The 19,918-nt window shown below is 40.9% G+C and overlaps 1 protein-coding gene across 1 annotated transcript; it reads left to right on the forward strand.

Annotated features, from left to right (window-relative positions):
* Positions 1–256: 256 nt before the first annotated feature.
* Positions 257–19,365, forward strand: ZNF225 (zinc finger protein 225). The gene is made up of 4 exons (XM_003281220.4): positions 257–554; positions 2,897–3,023; positions 3,196–3,288; positions 15,549–19,365. The coding sequence occupies exons 1-4, from the start codon at positions 540–542 to the stop codon at positions 17,432–17,434; spliced, it is 2,121 nt and encodes a 706-aa protein (XP_003281268.2). The 5' UTR covers positions 257–539; the 3' UTR covers positions 17,435–19,365.
* Positions 19,366–19,918: the final 553 nt, after the last annotated feature.

Consider the following 19,918-nt stretch of genomic DNA (forward strand, 5'->3'; position numbering starts at 1 on the left):
ACCATAATTCAGTTTAAATCATTTTCATCCCCCATTAAGACTCCTTGTGTCCACTTATAGTTAATCCTCTTTCTCACCTCAAATATGCAGAGACCACCTACCTACTTTCTCATTGTATACACTTGCCTACTCTGGAATTACATAGAAATAGGATCATGCAATATGTGGGCCTTCCTATGTGACTGGCTTCTTTCACTTAGCATGATGTTTCCAAAGTTCATGCATGTTGTAGCATGAATCAGTACTTCATTCCTTTTAATTTCCAAATAAGATTCCATTGTATGAATAGGCCACAATTTGTCTATCCATGTACGCATAGGAGGGCGTTTGTTGGTGTGCAGTTTTGGGTTACTATGAATGATGCTGTTGTGAACATTCATGTATTAATTTACAATACACATTCGTGTTGGCAAACGGCATCCCTCGCCACACTTTCATGTCTCTTTTTCTGCCTTCTCTGGTACTTTCCGGGCAGGATTCTGCTTTCCCTCAGACTGTATCACTCAGGACTCTGAATATTCCCTGAAATAGGAGGAAAGATGACCACGTTGAAGGTGAGTAGAGCTTGCCTCTCTTGCTGTTAAAATTTCTTTTATGGAGACTTGTTCTGTCGCCAAGGCTGGAGTGCAGTGGCCTGATTTTGGCTCATTGCAACCTCCGCCTCCGGAGTTCAAGTGATTCTCCTGCTTCAGCCTCCCAAGTAGCTAGGACTACAGGCATACACCACCACACCTGGCTAATTTTTGTATTTTTAGTAGAGACGGGGTTTCACCATCTTGGCCAGGCTGGTCTCAAACTCCTGACCTCAGGTGATCCGTCTGCCTTAGCCTCCCAAAATGCTGGAATTGCAGGCGTGAGCCACCGTGCCTGGCTGTATTTCTTCTCATTACTCATATTCTCACAAGTTCTTCTCAGTCTTGGGAAGACTTAGGGAGTACAACAGAGATATAGCATGGGAGAAACAGAATCTAGCTCTTCCTGTGTGAACACCTCCAATAATCCTTGTGTAAAGCAGCAGTTAAGCAGTTATAGCCTGTTGTGTTGTGCCAACCCGAGAGCCAGCGTCCACAGGTGGCACTGCTCCTCCCAGGCACCATTTCGGGGTGATCTTCTTTCTTCCTGACTTGACACCTACTCAGATGCACCCAGTGCTCCAGGCACCCAAGGACAGTGATAACCATAGTCATGATAGAAAATCTTTACTTTCAGTGTGGTAGAGGGTAGTACCTCACACAATGTTACCAGAAAATATAACAGCCTAGAGTGAAAATACTCACTACTTGTATATCTGAAAAAGATAAAATCCAAAATAAGAATCTCGTGTACAGAATAGAAAAGAAAATCCAAAGGAATGTGAATGAAGGACATCAATAGGCAAGTTTAAAAGGAGAAATTGAGATGGCCAATAAATATTTGAAAAGGTGATGGTATTATTTATAATCAAATAAGTGAGACTTAAATTCTTCCTAATATGATTACAAAAATCATGGGAAAATTGATAACCTGCTCTTGGTTATGGTAAGACAAATCAGTGTACATGTATCCTCTTGAAAGATTAGGGTTTGGTAAAAAATTGAGACTTGATATTATATGATCACAATTTTAAATATGCCTATTTATTGACATTTTAATTTTCATTTAAAATTATTTTAAATAAACAGTAGTAAAGTCTATATAAAATGTTTTTTTTTCACACGATTGGTATTAATGAGCATATATAAAATTAAAGATTATTTAGAGTAGATAAAAATAGATGATCAATTCTTTGGAATACTATGCAGACATGAAATGAGATAAAATAGATGGCAACAATGACAATAATAATAAAAAATAATTTTAAAAAGCTAGTGTTTATTAGGTATTTAGTCTGTACTGATCAACTTTCCCAATGCTCCATGTATTTCCTTGTTTAATCATTGAAAAAACTATAATATGAAAATTATTAGAGAGGGAGTAAATAGGTGAACTTGTCCAAGGTCATGTGACCAGGAAGGCACAGAGGCTTGGGATGTACTCTTAGGCACACTGTCTGCAGATCATAGATCAATGCTGCAATTAATGTATGTAGTTTATGCCTTGAGAGTACAGAGGATGTGCTGTATAGCTGTCCCACACAGGTTACCACAAGCTTTGTTGGTTTGGTAGCAGATATTAAAGAAAAATGATAACATTCAGGCTTCAAGTGTGAGAGAGAAAATGGGAATTATCAGACAAGACTGGGACTGAATTGCTAAATGTTACTGGGGCAATTGGCAAGATTCATTGAAACCTATATACATGCAGCCCAGGATGCTGCATTTAGAGTCCTACAGGGTTACCTACAAGAAGACTCAAGAAGTGCACAAAGTAAACCTACAGGAGGTCTTTTCCATCATTGCACTTCTGGTAGAACTCAAGAAAATCCGTCATTGTCAAGGATACAGACAGAATGAATAGGAAATCTATGAGCTGGCTGGGAGCAGTGGCTCATGCCTGTAATCCCAGCACTTTGGGAGGCTGTGGCGGGCGGATCACCTGAGGTCAGGAGTTTGAGACCAGCCTGGCCAATGTGGTGAAACCCCATCTCTACTAAAAATACAAAAATTAGCCAGGCATGGTGGCAGGCACCTGTAATCCCAGCTACTTGGGAGGCTGAGGCAGGACGATCACTTGAACCTGAGAATCAGAGGTTGCAGTGAGCCAAGATCATGCCACTGCACTCCAGCCCAGGCAACAGAGCAAGACTGTCTCAAAATAAGTAAATAAATAAAATAATAAAAAAGGAAGTCTGTGCGTTGACCTATGTCTCTCAAGATCCAAAACAGCTTCTCATCCCTCCCCCCTGTCTGCTCAGTGCCACCCCTCTCTCAGTACTCATTGGTCATGAGACTGAGGTTGCATATGTTTGATGCTGTAGGAGGCAGTGACCTTCAAGGACGTGGCTGTGGTCTTCACTGAGGAAGAGCTGAGGCTGCTGGACTTTGCCCAGAGGAAACTGTACCGAGAAGTGATGCTGGAGAACTTCAGGAACCTGCTCTCAGTGGGTGAGGACAGGCACCCTTTGTAAGGGAACATCAGGACCAGGAGTGGCTTTGTATCCTAGAGCGTTCAAGTTTGAGTATGCATTGGGAACCTATGCATAAGTTTCTAGTAAATTTTACTTAGTTTTTTTCTAGGATGTATTAGCACTAAGCACATGACTTTTCATGTTCACAGGGCATCAACCACTCCACAGAGATACTTTCCACTTCCTAAAGGAAGAAAAGTTTTGGATGATGGAGACAGCAACCCAAAGAGAAGGGAATTTAGGTAAGAAGCAAGCAACTCTGTGTCCTTGTGCATGACTCTCCCGTCTGTTTTACTTCTGTCTGTTGCCCAGCTCTGTCGCCCTGGTCTAAATGGCCAGACCTCTTTCCTGAATTATTACAGCTGACTTTCGGCTGGTTGCCGTGCTCCTACTTTTCCCACCCTGACATCTGTTTTCCTCATGGCAGCCAATGTGTTCCTTAGGAAATGTAAGTCAGACTGCCATTCCTTGGCTCAAAAGCCTTTCTGGCTTCTTATTTATTTATTTATTTTTTTGAGACGGAGTCTCGCTCTGTCTGTCACCCAGGCTGGAGTGCAGTGGCGCAATCTCGGCTCACTGCAAGCTCCGCCTCCCAGGTTCACGCCATTCTCCTGCCTCAGCCTCCTGAGTAGCTGGGACTACAGACACCCGTAACCACACCCGGCTAATTTTTTGTATTTTTAGTAGAGATGAGGTTTCACCATGTTAGCCAGGATGGTCTCGATCTCCTGATCTCGTGATCCGCCCGCCTTGGCCTCCCAAAGTGCTGGGATTACAGGCGTGAGCCACCGCGCCCGGCTGGCTTCTTATGTTTACTTAAGTTACCAGTGTTTTAAGTGCCTTTTAGAGACCATGTGATCTGCTCTTCATCCCCCACCACCTCTCTGACTACATCTCCTGTCCTCTCCCTTTTGCCTTGTCTTTCCAGCCACGTTGTCCTCCCTACCATTTCTCCCACCTGCCAAGGACACTGTATTGCCTGTTGTAGTAACCAATGACCACACATTTAGTTGACTAAACAACAAAAATTTATTATCTTTCTGTTCTTTAGGCCTGAAGTCTGACACATCTCACTGGACAATTACCAAGGTGTCTGTAGGTGTTTGTTTCTTTCTGGATGCTCTTGGGGAGAAGCCTTTATTTTGGTTTACCAGTCTCTAGGCACTCCTTGGCTCTTGTTTCCCTTCCTCCATCTTCAAAGGCAGCTACTTTGCATTTCTGACCCTTCTTCCATAGTCATGCTCACTCTGCCACTCTTCTTATGCCTCCGTCTCCTGCCTTTCAGGTTCGTTGTAATTGTGTTGGTTACCCCTGGATGATTAACAATGACCTCACTTTCTAGTTAGCTGATTAGTGACCTTAATTGCATCTGCAATCCCAGTCCCCCTTGCTGTGTAATATAACATGTTCATATGTCTTGGGTACTGGATGTGGACATCTTTTATGAATCATTGTTCTGTCTACTACTGAAGCTTCTGCCTCAGAGCCCTTACTTGCTTTTCTCTCTGAACTTTTTCACCTCAAAACTTTCTGGCTTCTCCTTTAAGCATATTCAAGTCTCTGTTCAGTTTTAGAGAGGCCATTTTCAACCACCCTATTTAAAATACTATTCTAGGCCAGGCGCGGTAGCTCACGCCTGTAATCCTACTACTTTCGGAGACCAAGGTGGGTGGATCACTGAGGACAGGAGTTCGAGACCAGCCTGGCCAACATGGTGAAATCCCATCTCTACTAAAAATACAGAATTTGCCAGGCGTGGTAGCGTGTGCCTGTAGTCTCAGCTACTTGGGAGGCTGAGGCAGGAGAATCGCTTGAACCCAGGAAGCCGAGGTTGCAGTGAGCCGAGATGGTGCCACCGCACTCCAGCCTTGGTTACAAAGTGAGACTTTGTCTCAAAAAAACAAAGAAAACACTGTTCTATTTTTTTCTTCTTGTGCTGTCTTGCACTGTGTCTTACATATTTCTGTTTACCTGTCACCTTTACCCCCAGGAATGTGATGTCTAAGAGGAGGAATTTTAGCTGTTTTGCTCATGGCTGTCTATTCACAGGATAGAAGGTATTGTTCTGGTACATGGCAGGTATCTAATTATTTGTTATCCTGATAAATAAATTAATGGATGAGGGGAACTTCACTGTCTCCAGGAATCATGGAGATAGATAGCTAATAAGTGATACACAAACTAGAGTGAATGAGAGCTATTGCAGAACATGTTTCTGTCTTTTGATGGCTGCCTATCTAGAACTTTCTTAGGATTCCTTGTTGGGATACTATTTTTAGGTATGTGCGGTTCACCTACATCCCATGGAAACTTCTAAGTGTTCTTTTTATGACCACACTGAGTATTATGCCTTCTCTCTGACTTGTCTTGGAGCTGTATGTTTTTATTTTTATTTTTTAAAAATTTTCCATAAGTTATTGGGGTATAGGTGATATTTGGTTACATAAGTTCTTTAGTAATTTGTGAGAATTTGGTGCACTCATCACCCGAGCAGTATACACTGCACCATATTTGTAGTCTTTTATCTCTCGCCCTCCTCCCACTCTTTCCCGCAAGTCCCCAAAGTCCATTGTCTCTTCTTTTTTTTTTTTTAAACAGACTCTCGCTCTGTTGCCCAGGCTGGAGTGCAGTGGCGCAATCTTGGCTCACTGCAGGCTCCGCCTTCTGGGTTCACGCCATTCTCCTGCCTCAGCCTCCCAAGTAGCTGGGACTACAGGTGCCTGCCACCATACCCTGCTAATTTTTTTTATATTTTTAGTAGATACGGGTTTTACCATGTTAGCCAGGATGGTCTCGATCTCCTGACCTCATGATCCGCCCGCCTCAGCCTCCCAAAGTGCTGGGATTACAGGCCATTGTGTCATTCTTATGCCTTTGTGTCCTCATAGGTTAGCTCCCACATATCAGTGAGAATATATGATATTTGGTCTTCCATTCCTGAGTTACTTCACTTACAATAATAGTCTCCAGTCTCATCCAGGTTGCTGCAAATGCTATTCATTCATTCCTTTTTATGGCTGAGTAGTATTCCATCGTATATAATACCACAGTTTCTTTATTCACTTGTTGATTGATGGGCATTTGTGTTGGTTCCACGATTTTGCAATTTTGAATTGTGCTGCTGTAAACATGCGTGTGCAAGTATCTTTTTTGTGTAATGACTTCTTTTCCTCTGGATAGATACCCAGTAGTGGGATTGCTGGATCAAATAGCAGTTCTACTTTTAGTTCTTTAAGGAATTTCCACATTGTTTTCCATAGTGGCTGTATTAATTTACATTCCCACCAGCTGTGTATAAGTGTTCCCTGAACACCACATCCATGCCAACATCTACTGTTTTTTGATTTTTGATTATGGCCATTCTTGCAGGAGTAAGGTGGTATTGCATTGTGGTTTTGATTTGCATTTCCCTGATCATTAGTGATTTTGAGCTTTTTAAAATATGTTTGTTGGCCATCTATATCTTCTTTTGAAAATTGTCTATTCATGTTCTTAGCCCACTTTTTGATGGGGTTGTTTGTTTTTTTCTTACTGATTTGTTTGAGTTTGTTGTAGATTCTGGATATTAGTCCTTTGTCAGATGTACAGGTTGTAAAGATATTCTCCCACTCTGTGGGTTGTCTGTTTATTCTGGTGACTGTTCCTTTTGCTGTGTAAAAGTGCTTTAGTTTAACTAGGTCCCAATTATTTATATTTGTTTTTATTGCATTTGTTTTCGGGTTTTTGATCATGAAATCCTTGCCTAAGCCAATGTCTAGAAGGATTTTTCCAATGTTATCTTCTAGAATTTTTATAGTTTCAGGTCTTAGATTTGAGTCCTTAATCTATCTTGAATTGATTTTTGTATAAGGTGAGGGATGAAGATCCAGTTTCATTCTCCTACATGTGGCTAGCCAATTATCCCAGCATCATTTGTTGAAAAGGGTGTCCTTTCCCCCACTTTTATGTTTTTGTTTGCTTTGTCAAAGACCAATTGGCTGTAAGGATTTGGGTTTATTTCTGGGTTCTCTATTGTGTTCCTTTGGTCTATGTGCTTATTTTTATACCAGTACCATGCTGTTTTGGTGACTGTGGTCTTATAGTATAGTTTGAAATCAGTTAGTGTGATGCCTCCAGATTTGTTCTTTTTGCTTTAGTCTTGCTTTGGCTCTGCAACCTCTTTTTTGGTTCCGTATGAATTTTAGCATTGTTTTTTCTAATTCTATGAAGAACGATGGTGATGTTTTGATAGGGATTGCATTTAATTTGTAGATTGCTTTAAGCAGTATGGTCATTTTCATAATATTGATTCCACCCATCCATGACCATGAGATGTGTTTCCATTTGTTTGTGTCATCTATGATTTCTTTCAGCAGCATTCTGTAGTTTTCCTTGTAGAGGTCTTTTGACTCCTTGGTTAGGTATATTCCTGAGTATTTTTTTTTTTGCAACTATTATAATAGGGGTTGAATTCTTGATTTGATTCTCTGCTTGGTTGCTGGTGATGTATAGAAGAGCTACTGATTTGTGTACATTAATCTTGTATCCGGAAACTTTGCTGAATTCTTTTATCAGTTCCAGGAGCTTTCTGGAGGAGTCTTTAGGATTTTCATAATGTAGACGATCATATCGTTAGCAAACAGTGACAGTTTGACTTCCTCTTTACCGATTTGGATGCCCCTTATTTCTTTCTCTTGTCTGATTGCTCTGGCTAGGACTTCCAGTACTATGTTGAGGAGTGGTGAGAGTAGATGTTCTTGTCTTGTTCTAGTTCTCAGAGGGAATGCTTTCAACTTTTCCCCATTCAGTGTTATGTTTGCTGTGGGTTTGTCATAGATGGCTTTTATTACATTGAAGTATGTCCCTTGTATGCCGATTTTGCGAGAGTTTTAATCATAAAGGGTTGCTGGATTTTGTCAAATGCTTTTTCTACATCTGTTGAGATGATCAAGTGATTTTTTGTTTTTAATTCTGTTTATGTGGTGTATCACATTTATTGACTTGGGTATATTAAACCATCCCTGCATCCCTGGCATGAAACTCACTTGATCATGATGGATTATCTTTTTGATATGTTGTTAGATTAGGTTACCTAGTATTTTGTTAAGGATTTTAGCATCAATGTTCATCAAGGATATTGGTCTGTAGTTTTCTTTTTTGATTATGTTTTTTCCTGGTTTTGGTATTAGGGTGATGCTGGTTTCCTAGAATGAATTAGGAAGGGTTCCTTCTTTCTCTATCTTGTGAAATAGTGTCAGAAGAATTGGTATCAATTCTTCTTTGAATGTCTGGTGGAATTCTGCTGGGAATCCATCTGGTCCTGGACTTTTTTTGTTTGTAATTTTTAAATTACCATTTCAGTCTCACGGCTTGTTATTGGTCTGTTCAGGGTATCTAATTCTTCCTGTTTTAAGCCAGGAGGGTTGCATTTTTCCAGGAATTTATCCACCTCTTCCAGGTTTTCTAGTTTATGTGTGTAAAGGTGTTCATAGTAGCCTAGAATGATCTTTTGTATTGCAGTGGTGTCACTTGTAATACCTCCTGTTTCATTTCTTAGTGAGGTTATTTGGATTTTCTCACGTATTTTCTTGGGTAATCTTGCTAATAGCCTATCAATTTTATTTATCTTTTCAAAGAACCAGCTTTTTTTTTCATTTATCTTTTGTATTTTTTGTTTTGTTTTGTTTTGTTTCAATTTCATTTAGTCCTGCTCTGATCTTGGTTCTTTCCTTTCTTCTGCTGGGTTTGGGTTTGGTTTGTTCTTGTTTCTCTAGTTCCTTGAGGTGTGATCTTAGAATGTAAGTTTGTGCTCTTTCAGTCTTTTTGATGTAGACATTTAGGGCTATGAACTTTCCTCTTAGCACCATCTTAGCTGTATCGCAGAGGTTTTCATAGGTTGTGTCATTATTGTCTTTCAGTTTGAATAATTTTTAAATTTCTATCTTGATTTCATTTTTGACCCAATGGTCATTCAGGAGCAGATTATTTAATTTCCATGTATTTGCATGGTTTTGAAGGTTCCTCTTGGAGTTGATTTCCAGTTTTATTCCACTGTGGTCTGAAAGAGTGCTTGATATAATTTCAATTTTCTTAAATTAATTGAGGCTCATTTTATGGCCTATCATATGGTCTGTCTTGGAGAAAGTTCCATATGCTGTTGAATAGGATGTGTATTCTGCAGTTGTTGGATGAAATGTTCTGTATATATCTGTTAAGTCTGTTTGTTGCAAGATATAGTTTAAATTCCTTGTTTCTTTGTTGACTTTCTGTCTTGATGACCTGTCTGGTGCTGTCAGTGGGGTATTGAAGTCCCCCACTATTATTGTGTTGCTGTCTACCACATTTCTTAGGTCTATTAGTAATTGTTTTATAAATTTGGGAGTTCCAGTGTTAGGTGCATATATGTTTAGGATTATGATATTTTCCTGTTGGACCAGGCCTTTTACATTATATAATGTCCCTCTTTGTCTCTTTTAACTGCTGTTGCTTTAAAGTTTGTTTTGTCTGATATCAGAATAGCTACCCCTGCTCGTTTTTGGTGTCCATTTGCATGAAATGCCTTTTCTACCCTTTTACTTTAAGTTTATATGACTCCTTACACGTTAGGTGAGTCGCCTGAAGGCAGCAGATGGTTGGTTGGTGAGCTCATATCCATTCTGCAGTTCTGTATCTTTTAAGTGGAGCATTTAGGCCATTTACATTCAATGTTAGTATTGAGATGTGAGGTGCCGTTGCCTTCATCTTGCTATTTGTTGCCTGTGTACTTTGGTTTTTGTATTTTTTGTTTTTGCTTTTTAATATGTGTTTTTGTTTTATAGGTCCTGTATGATTTATGCTTTAAAGAGGTTCTGTTTTGATGTGTTTCCAGGATTTGTTTCAAGATTTAGAGCTCCTTTTAGCAGTTCTTGTAATGGTGGCTTGGTAGTAGCAAATTCTGTCAGCATTTGTCTGAAAAAGACTGTATCTTCCGTTCATATATGATGCTTAGTTTTGGTGGACACAAAATTCTTGGCTGATAATTGTTTTGTTTAAGGAGGCTGAAGATAGGGACCCAATCTCTTCTAGCTTGTAGGGTTTCTGTTGAGGAATCTGCTGTTAATCTGATAGGTTTTCCTTTATAGGTTACCTGGCACTTCCGTCTCACAGCTCTTAAAATTCTTTCCTTCGTCTTAACTTTAGGTAACCTGATGACAATGTGCCTAGGCAATGATCTTTTTGCAATGAATTTCCAAAGTGTTCTTTGTGCTTCTTGTATTTGGATGTCTAGGTGTCTAGTAAGGCTGGGCAAGTTTTCCTCGATTATTTCCCCAAATATGTTTTCCAAGCTTTTAGAATTCTCTTCTTCCTTAGGAACACTGATTATTTTTAGGTTTGGTCATTTAATATAATCCCATACTTCTTTGAGGCTTTGCTCATATTTTCTTATTCTTTTTTCTTTGTCTTTATTGGATTGGGTTAATTGGAAGAACTTGTCTTCAAGCTCTGAATTTCTTTCTTCTACTTGTTCAATTCTATTGCCGAGACTTTCCAGAGCATTTTGCATTTCTGTGTGTCCAGTGTTTCCTGAATTTTTTATTGTTTTTTTATTTAAGCTATCTATTTCCTTGAATATTTCTCCCTTCACTTATTGTATCATTTTTTGGATTTCCTTGTGCTGGCCTTCACCTTTCTGTGGTGCCTCCCTGATTAGCTTAATAACTAACCTCCTGAATTCCTTTTCAGGTAAATCAGGGATTTCTTCTTGGTTTGGATCCATTGCTGGTGAACTAGTGTGATATTTTGGTGGATGTTAAAGTGCCTTGTTTTGTCATATTACCAGAGTTGGTTTTCTGGTTCCTTCTCATTTGGGTAGGCTCTGTCAGAGGGAAGGTCTAGGGCTGAAGGCTGTTGTTCAGATTATTTTGTCCCACAGGGTGTTCCCTTGATGTAGTACTCTCCCCCTTTTCCTATGGATGTGGCCTCCTGTGAGCCACACTGCCGTGATTGTTGTCTCTATTCTGGATCTAGCTACCCAGCAAATCTACCCAGCTCTGGGATGGTACTGGGGGCTGTCTGCACAGAGTCCTGTGATATGAACTGTCTGTGGGTCTCTCAACAATAGATATCAGCACCTGTTCCAGTGGAGGTGGCGGGGGTGTGCAATGGACTCCGTGAGGTTTCTTAGTTTTGGTGGTTTAATGCTTTATTTTTGTGCTGGTTGGTCTCCTGCCAAGAGGTGGCACTTTCCAGAGAGCATCAGCTGTAGTATGGAGAGGAGCCAGCAGTGGATGAGGCCCTAGAACTCCCAAGATTATATGCCCTTTGTCTTCAGCCACCAGGGTGGGTAGGAAAGGACCATCAGGGAGGGGGAGGGCTAGGTGTGTCTGAACTCAGACTCTCCTTGGGTGGGTCTTGCTGCGGCTGCTGTAGGGGATGTGGGTGAGGTTCCCAGGTCACTGGAGTTGTGTACCTAGGAGGATTATGGCTGCCTCTGCTGAGTCATGCAAATTGTCTGGGAAGTAGGGGAAAGCTGGCAGTCACAGGCCTCACCCAGCTCCCATGCAAACCAAAGGGCTGGTCTCACTCCCACTGTGCCCCCACTAACAGCCCTGAGTCTGTTTTCAGGCAGTGGGCAAGCTGGGCTTGAGACCTTGCCCCAGGCTACCCACCTCTCAGCTGCAAAAGAAAAGGGCTTGGGTCTTCCCCTGCCTGTGAGTCTGCACACTAGATTCACGCCCTCCCCCAGGTTCTGGCCAGGAGGCTTCTTGCCCCGTTCAAACTGTACAAAATTCAGCTGGATACTTCCTTCTCCTTGTGGAGTTCCCCACCCCCTGCTCCTCTGGCTGCCTTCCTGATGGATCCCTGTGATGCCAGGCAAGAATGGCCTGCTTAGGGACCCAACGAGGTCCCAAGGCCTTTCTGTTGCTTTGTCTACCCCTGTATCTTACTCAGCTCTCTAAATTGACTCAGCTCCAGGAAAGGTCGGAAACTTCTCCCGCAAACAGACCTTCAGTTTCTCCAGTGAGGGTGTGTGTTCAGGAGAGGAGGCTTTTTCTCACTTCCACAGCTGGGGCACCCACAGTATTTGTGGTATCTCCAGGGTCCTGCAGGAGCAGTCCACTTCCTTCAGAGGGTCTGTGGGTCTTCTCGGGATTGCTAGTTTGTTTTTGCAGTTGATCTGGAGGTAAAATTCACAATGGGAGACTCTGTATGCTGCTCTGTCCGTCGGAGTTGGAGCTGCAATCTAGTCCTGCCTTCCGTCTGCCATGATGATCTTGTCTTGGAGCTTTTTGTAGGGAGAATATTCATCTGTGGAAAGAAACCTTTTATTTTCTTTTTCTTTCTTTATTTTATTTTATTTTATTTTTTGAGACGGAGTCTCCCTCTGTCACACAGACTTGAGTGCAATGATGCCATGTCGGCTCACTGCAGCCTCCGTGTCCCAGGTTCAAGTGATTCTCCTGCCTCAGCCTCCCAAGTAGCTGGAATTACTGGTATATGCCACCTTACCCAGCTATTTTTTTTTGTATTTTTTAGTAGATACAGAGTTTCACCACATTGGCCAGGCTGGTCTCGAATACCTGACCTCAGGTGATCTACCCACCTCGGCCTCCCAAAGTGCTGGGATTGCAGGCATGAGCCACCACCCCTGGCCAAAAGAAACCTTTTCGAAGGAGGATTCTGATGTCTCCTTCTGAAACAGCTCTCCTATACAAGGGGAAAAAACTTTCAATTCTCTGATGTCTCAGAAAATAACCAGCTTGCCAGCTACCTTTCCTTCAAGAGATTTATGCATCTGCAGCCTGTTTGCCTCTTCCAACGTCTACATGCACATCACCAACCCCCGGTTTCTCTTTCCTTCTCCTAGAGAGGGAAGAATGAGGATAAGGGTGACACAAGTCACACATCTGAATGTTGCCTATATTTCTAGTCATCTTTGTTTGATAGCGTGGTATATATTTCTGCATCTGTATTTTTTACAAATTTGTTAAACATGTTAAAGAATACAGATTTTGTACAATCTTCCTTTTCTTTGTATAGAGACATGGTGCTGTATTTTGAACGGGTGAACTTTATATCCTGGAAAGAATCAGGAAGCTGCCCTCTCAAAATGTTAACATCCTGAAAGAGACTCCTCCTTCTTCCCAAAAATTTCTTATTTATAAGGGATGATGTTTTAATTATATGCATGTACTAATGTGCACCAGCAGGTACACACTTACTTACTAATGTTTCCTAAGATTCAGCCATTGAAAATTAACTTTCCATTTGATTGATTTACCTAATTCAGAATGTGGTAATATCCTGACCAAGATTTTCAATGTTTTATGACCATGAGCCATAGTAAGAAATACATCTTTCATCATCACCAGGATGAAAATATTTTGGGCATGTAGATGTGTATGAGTACCTTTAGTAGGCATTTCATATAATGGCACCTTTTCTGTTTGTCACGATGCTATGATAATTTCTATTCTGGTTCTTTTTCCTAAATGCTTTTTAGAAGGTTTCAGATTTATTTTACAGCTCACTAAGAGTCTGTAGTGTTTATTTTGAAAATGGGTATAAAGGTCTATTTCTTTACATCATATTTTTTCTACCATCTGTTTTCAGTGAGACAGTCCAATAACTTCACATGGAACCAACCAGGGCATGACCCCTTAGGCGTTCTTTTCATCCCAGGTGATCTTACCAACTTTCATTGTCTCATCAGGAGCATCCCCCTTTGTGTATTTCTGTCAGGTCCAGCCTTTCAGATTCCCATCAAAACTGAAGGTTTCTGATCCTTTTCTATTTCACGTAATCAAGTTATTGTTCATATCAGTGCAGACAAATGAGATTATACATGTTCTGCAAAAATTCTTGTGCAGGAATACTCTGAAAATGTAGACATAAATACTCCTAGGTATTTGATATTTAGTATTGTGAAGAGCTTAACCAATTACAAAGTTTAAAGTGACAGCTCACAGAAGACTGCTGTCACTCCTTACCAATGACAAATTCAATGGTTTCCCCAAATTACCTTCATGTTCTATATTCTTAAAGTTATGGGCTTTTATAGGGGAAAGATGCATATTACAATTAGGAGAAAAGTCAAGTAAGACAGAGTCCAGGGAAGTATCAAATGAGAACTTTTTATTGTACTCTCCCCATGAAATCAGGATGCCTTACATCCCCAAGATTAAGGTGTGACATTAGATGGGAGGAGAGCCTATCAGGGAAGCTTTCCTGAGCCCTGGTATTCACAGTAATCGTTGTCCGTTAATTACATTGCCATTATTGGTTGATTTCTTTCCCGTATGAGTAGTCTCAGTCTCCTGGTTGACTGATTCCACATGACCTAAAGCCTCACCATAAATCACATGGTTGGTCTTTCTCACATAGTGAGCACCACATTCTCCTCATAGGTGTGGCCACCCATAATCCTAAATCATAGTATTACACTGTCCACAGTGACTTACTAGACCTACTACCTCCAGGCAAACAAAGACACTCTCCTAAGGCATGACATTTTAAGGACCTAGAGATTGCCTCTCAGATGCTGAGGACATCACCCAGGCCTCTTTGTGACTTAGGATAATTTCTTTACTTCATAAGGATATACAATACAAACTAAAATATACAAAGTTTTGATGATGTTATGGCTTCTCCTTGAAGTTCACATTTGATTCATATCTCACTGTTTACATAATTTATTAGTTACATAACTTACCATGCAAGGTTTTATTTCTACCAAGTATTTCACATATGACACTTGGTGTGGTTCTGAATTGGTCTCATGCAAACCAGAGTCCATAGTGTACTTGGAAAACACATTGGCTGGGCACAGTGGCTCAAGCCTGTAATCCCAGCACTTTGGGAGGCCAAAATGGGAGTATCACTTGTGGCCAGGAGTTCAAGACCAGCCTTGGCAACATAGCAAGACCTTGTCTCTACAAAAAATGTAAAAATTAGCTAGTTATGGTGGTATGTGCCTGTAGTCCTAGCTACTCAGGAGGCGGAAGTGGGAGGATCACTTGAGCCCAGGAGGTCAAGGCTGCAGTGAGCCATGATCGTGTCCCTGCACTCCAGCCTGGGTAACAGAGGGACACACTCGCTTAAAAAAAGGAAAATACAGGGCTGGGCACAGTGGCTCACACCTGTAATCCTAGCACTTTGGGAGGCTGAGGAGGGCGGATCAGAAGATCAGGAGATCGAGACCATCCTGGCTAACACAGTGAAACCCCATCTCTACTAAGAATACAAAAAATTAGCTGGGCGTGGTGGCAGGCGCCTGTAGTCCCAGCTACTGAGGAGGCTGAGGCAGGACAATGGTGTGAACAACCCGGGAGGTGGAGCTTGCAGTGAGCGGAGATCACACCACTGCACTCCAGCCTGGGGGACAGAGCGAGACTCCGTCTCAAAAAAAAAAAAAAAAAGGAAAATACAATCTGAACATTCCCTGTATTTATTAAAATTTCAGGCTATGTCCTAAGTATGAAATCTTGATAACACTGAATAAAAGCTTTACTTGCCCACATCTCTTAATTTTGTGTCATTATAGGAGGCAAGATCCAAACGGAGATGGAGACTGTTCCAGAATCAGGAACACTTGAAGGGTTGTTCAGTCATCAAACCTGGGGACAAATTTCAAGTGACTTAACCAGGTTTCAAGACTCCACGGTAAACAGCTTTCAGTTCTCCAAACAAGACGATATGCCCTGCCAGGTTGATGCAGGACTATCTATAATTCACATAAGACAGAAACCTTCTGAGGGTAGGAAGTGTAAAAAGTCCTTTAGTGATGTCTCCGTCCTTGATCTTCATCAACAATTACAGTCAAGAGAGAAGTCTCATACATGTGATGAATGTGGAAAGAGTTTCTGTTATAGCTCAGCTCTTCGTATCCATCAGAGAGTTCACATGGGGGAGAAACTCTATAATTGTGATGTGTGTGGTAAGGAATTCAATCAGAGCTCACATCTGCAAATTCATCAGAGAATCCACACTGGAGAGAAACCATTCAAATGTGAGCAGTGTGGGAAAGGCTTTAGTCGTAGATCAGGACTTTATGTTCATCGTAAATTACACACAGGAGTGAAACCTCATATTTGTGAGAAATGTGGGAAGGCCTTCATTCATGATTCCCAGCTGCAGGAACATCAAAGAATCCATACTGGGGAGAAGCCATTCAAATGTGATATATGTTGTAAGAGCTTCCGTAGTAGAGCAAATCTTAATAGGCATTCCATGGTCCACATGCGAGAGAAACCATTCAGATGTGATACATGTGGTAAGAGCTTTGGTCTGAAATCAGCACTTAATAGTCATCGCATGGTCCACACAGGAGAGAAATGGTACAAATGTGAGGAATGTGGAAAATGCTTCATTTATAGGCAAGATCTTTATAAGCATCAGATAGACCACACAGGGGAGAAGCCATATAATTGTAAAGAATGTGGGAAGAGCTTCAGATGGGCCTCAGGTCTTTCAAGACATGTGCGAGTCCACAGTGGAGAGACACCATTCAAATGTGAAGAATGTGGGAAGGGATTTCATACAAATTCACAACGTTATTCTCACCAGAGAGCCCACAGTGGAGAAAAGCCATATAGATGTGAGGAGTGTGGGAAGGGCTACAAAAGGAGGTTGGATCTTGACTTTCATCAGAGGGTCCACAGAGGAGAGAAACCCTATAATTGTAAGGAATGTGGGAAGAGCTTTGGCTGGGCCTCATGTCTTTTGAATCATCAGAGAATCCACAGTGGAGAAAAACCATTTAAATGTGAAGAATGTGGGAAAAGATTTACTCAGAATTCACAACTTTATACCCATCGTAGAGTCCACAGTGGAGAAAAACCATTCAAATGTGAAGAGTGTGGGAAAAGATTTACTCAGAATTCACAACTTTATTCTCATCGCAGAGTCCACACTGGAGTAAAGCCATACAAATGTGAAGAGTGTGGGAAGGGCTTCAACAGTAAGTTTAATCTTGACATGCACCAGAGGGTCCACACTGGAGAGAGACCTTATAATTGTAAAGAATGTGGGAAGAGCTTTAGCCGGGCCTCAAGTATTTTGAATCATAAGAGACTCCATGGTGATGAAAAGCCATTCAAATGTGAAGAGTGTGGGAAGAGATTTACTGAGAATTCACAGCTTCATTCCCATCAGAGGGTTCACACTGGGGAAAAGCCATACAAATGTGAGAAGTGTGGAAAGAGCTTCAGGTGGGCCTCAACTCATCTAACCCATCAGAGACTCCACAGTAGAGAAAAACTACTTCAATGTGAGGACTGTGGGAAGAGCATTGTGCACAGTTCATGCCTTAAAGACCAACAAAGAGACCAAAGTGGAGAGCAAACATCTAAATGTGAGGACTGTGGGAAGCGCTACAAGAGGCGCCTGAATCTTGATACGCTTTTGTCATTATTTTTAAATGACACATAACTGTTGTACTCTTTTATGGGGTACAGTGTGATAGTTAATACAAGTATACAATGTGTTATGATCAAATCAGTGTAATTAACGTATCCATCACCTCAAACATTTATCATTTATTTGTGTTGGGAACCCTTAAAATTCACTGTCCTAGCTACTTGAAAATAATACGTTGTTAATTACAGTCACCTTGTAGTGGTATAAAACACTAGAACTTATTCCTCCTACTTGCCTGTATTTCTGTATTCATTAACCAACCTTTGGCTACCACCCTGCCTCCTCACCTCTAAGAACTACTATTCTACTCCCTACTTCTATGAAGTTAACTTTTTGAGCCTCCACATATGTGTGAGAACATGTGGTATGCATCTTTCTGTGCCTGGCATATATCACTTAATATAATGCCCTGTAAGGCTCATTCACTTTGCTGTGAGTGATAGAATTTTGTTGTTTTTCATGGCTAATACTCTGATGTGTATATTTGCCCCATTTTCTTTATTCATTCATCCAGTGGACGCTTAGGTTGATTACATATCTTGGCCTATTTCTTGGCTATCGTGAATGGTGCTGCAATAAACATGGGCGGTGGAGATAACACTTTAACATACTGATTTTCTTTTCTTTGGATATGTACCAAGTATCATATAATAGTATGACATGACTCAAAATTAAGGAATAAGATTGTGGAAATTGGTTTTCAAAACAAAAAATTCTCTAGTTTGAATATAGAGAAAAATTGGTGCGTGTCTTCAGCTGTCCTCATACATAATGCATGTGAGCTCGCTTTAAGCATAAGTGAAGGCGTGGAAAAATCCTGGAGATAGAAATCATGGGGTATACATGTGGATGTAAAAAATCAACAAAGATTCTTTTAAGAAAAGGTGTGTGTGGGTAGGGAACAATAGCATGACAGCAGTGGGGCCTCTAAGTCTGGAACCAGTTAGGACAAAGAGCAGGATTGAGCACCATTCCATTCACAGACACCGTGGTGGTATTTTGAGTACATTAGGTTAAAAGGCTGTCTTCAGCAAAATGTCTACTAGAGATAGTTGATTTTTATACTTAATGGTCTAGACTGTATCTTTTCAGGATGCTAGGTACTTTATGAAGAGCCGTGCTGTCTCAATTTGCATAGTGGGTTGGAGGTCCCTAAGACAATCTCTCCAGATTCTATGATTTGCTAAGAGGACTCAGAATATAGTTGTACTCATGACTATATTATAGTGACAGGATATAAATAATCAGTAAAGGGAAAAGGTTCTTGGATAATATCTGGAGGAAATCAGATATAAATTTGTAAAGATCCTTTGTGCATGGAGTAACAGGTCTCAATTCCTCCAGCATTGAATTGTGATCGTACTTGTGAAATGTCTACAATGGAAATTAATTGTCAACCCGTACCGAAGGTTCTTATTGGGACTAATCATGTAGGTACCATCCCACTGGTACATATCAAGATTCTAGACTCCAAGAAGGGGAGCAAGTGTTCAGAATAACTTGAACCATGCCTACCAGTTACAGAATGGTGGCAACCCTCTCAAACTCCGTGTTTCCTAACACCAGCTAAAGGCCAGTCTTGTTAGCAGTCCTTTCTTAAGATTTGCAGTCTCAGGCCTGTTATATTAACTTTTTGTGCACATAGTATTAGAAAACTATTGGCTGCAGTCTTCTTTTTTGTTTTGTGTGTTTTGGTTTTTAACTGTCACCAGATACCAGAATAGCTCATCTCCAAGGTAATTGTAACAGAATACTCAGCAGATTAAACAGAAAATATTTGCCTATTATAATTATTAAAAGTTTGGTAGGGTCTATGTCTGCTCTCTGGTGTGTCCTGGATCATCAGCTTGGTTACAACATGGTGTTAACATGTGGGATTGATTGTGTTTCTTGTTAATATTTCAACCACACTGAATATTAAATACCTAGTTCTGTATCTAGTACCCTGAGCTTATGTGGGGCTAATGTTCTTTGCCATTTTTTACCACAGATTTGATTTCCTTTTTCTTTTGTGGACACTGGTGAGTTCCCTAATACAACTTTGACTTGGGTATATTTTCACAATTGGTGGGGATTATTACAGATTATCATCCTTCCTCTGCGTTTGAAAAAGGAGGGAGGCTTCAAGTCAGGTTAGTTGACCTTCCTTTGTTGGTCTTATTATCCATAACATAATAAATAAATTGATGAGGATGGGCACGGTGGCTCATGCTTGTAATTCCAGCATTTAGGGAGGCTGAGGTGGAGTTTTAGACCAGCCTAGCCAACGTGGTGAAACCTCATCTCTACTAAAAATACAAAAAATACTCCAGGTGTGGTGGTGTGCGCCTACAATCCTAGCTACTCAGGAGGCTGAGGCAGGAGAATCGCTTGAGCCTAGGAGGCGGAGGTTGCAGTGAGCCAAAATCGTGCCACTGCACTCCTGCCTGGGTGATACAGCGTGTCTCCATCTCAAAAAAGTAAATGAAATAAATAAGTTTATGAGAAGTCTATTAA

The sequence above is a fragment of the Nomascus leucogenys genome, chromosome 17 (assembly GCF_006542625.1).
Source record: "Nomascus leucogenys isolate Asia chromosome 17, Asia_NLE_v1, whole genome shotgun sequence".
NCBI lineage: Eukaryota > Metazoa > Chordata > Mammalia > Primates > Hylobatidae > Nomascus > Nomascus leucogenys.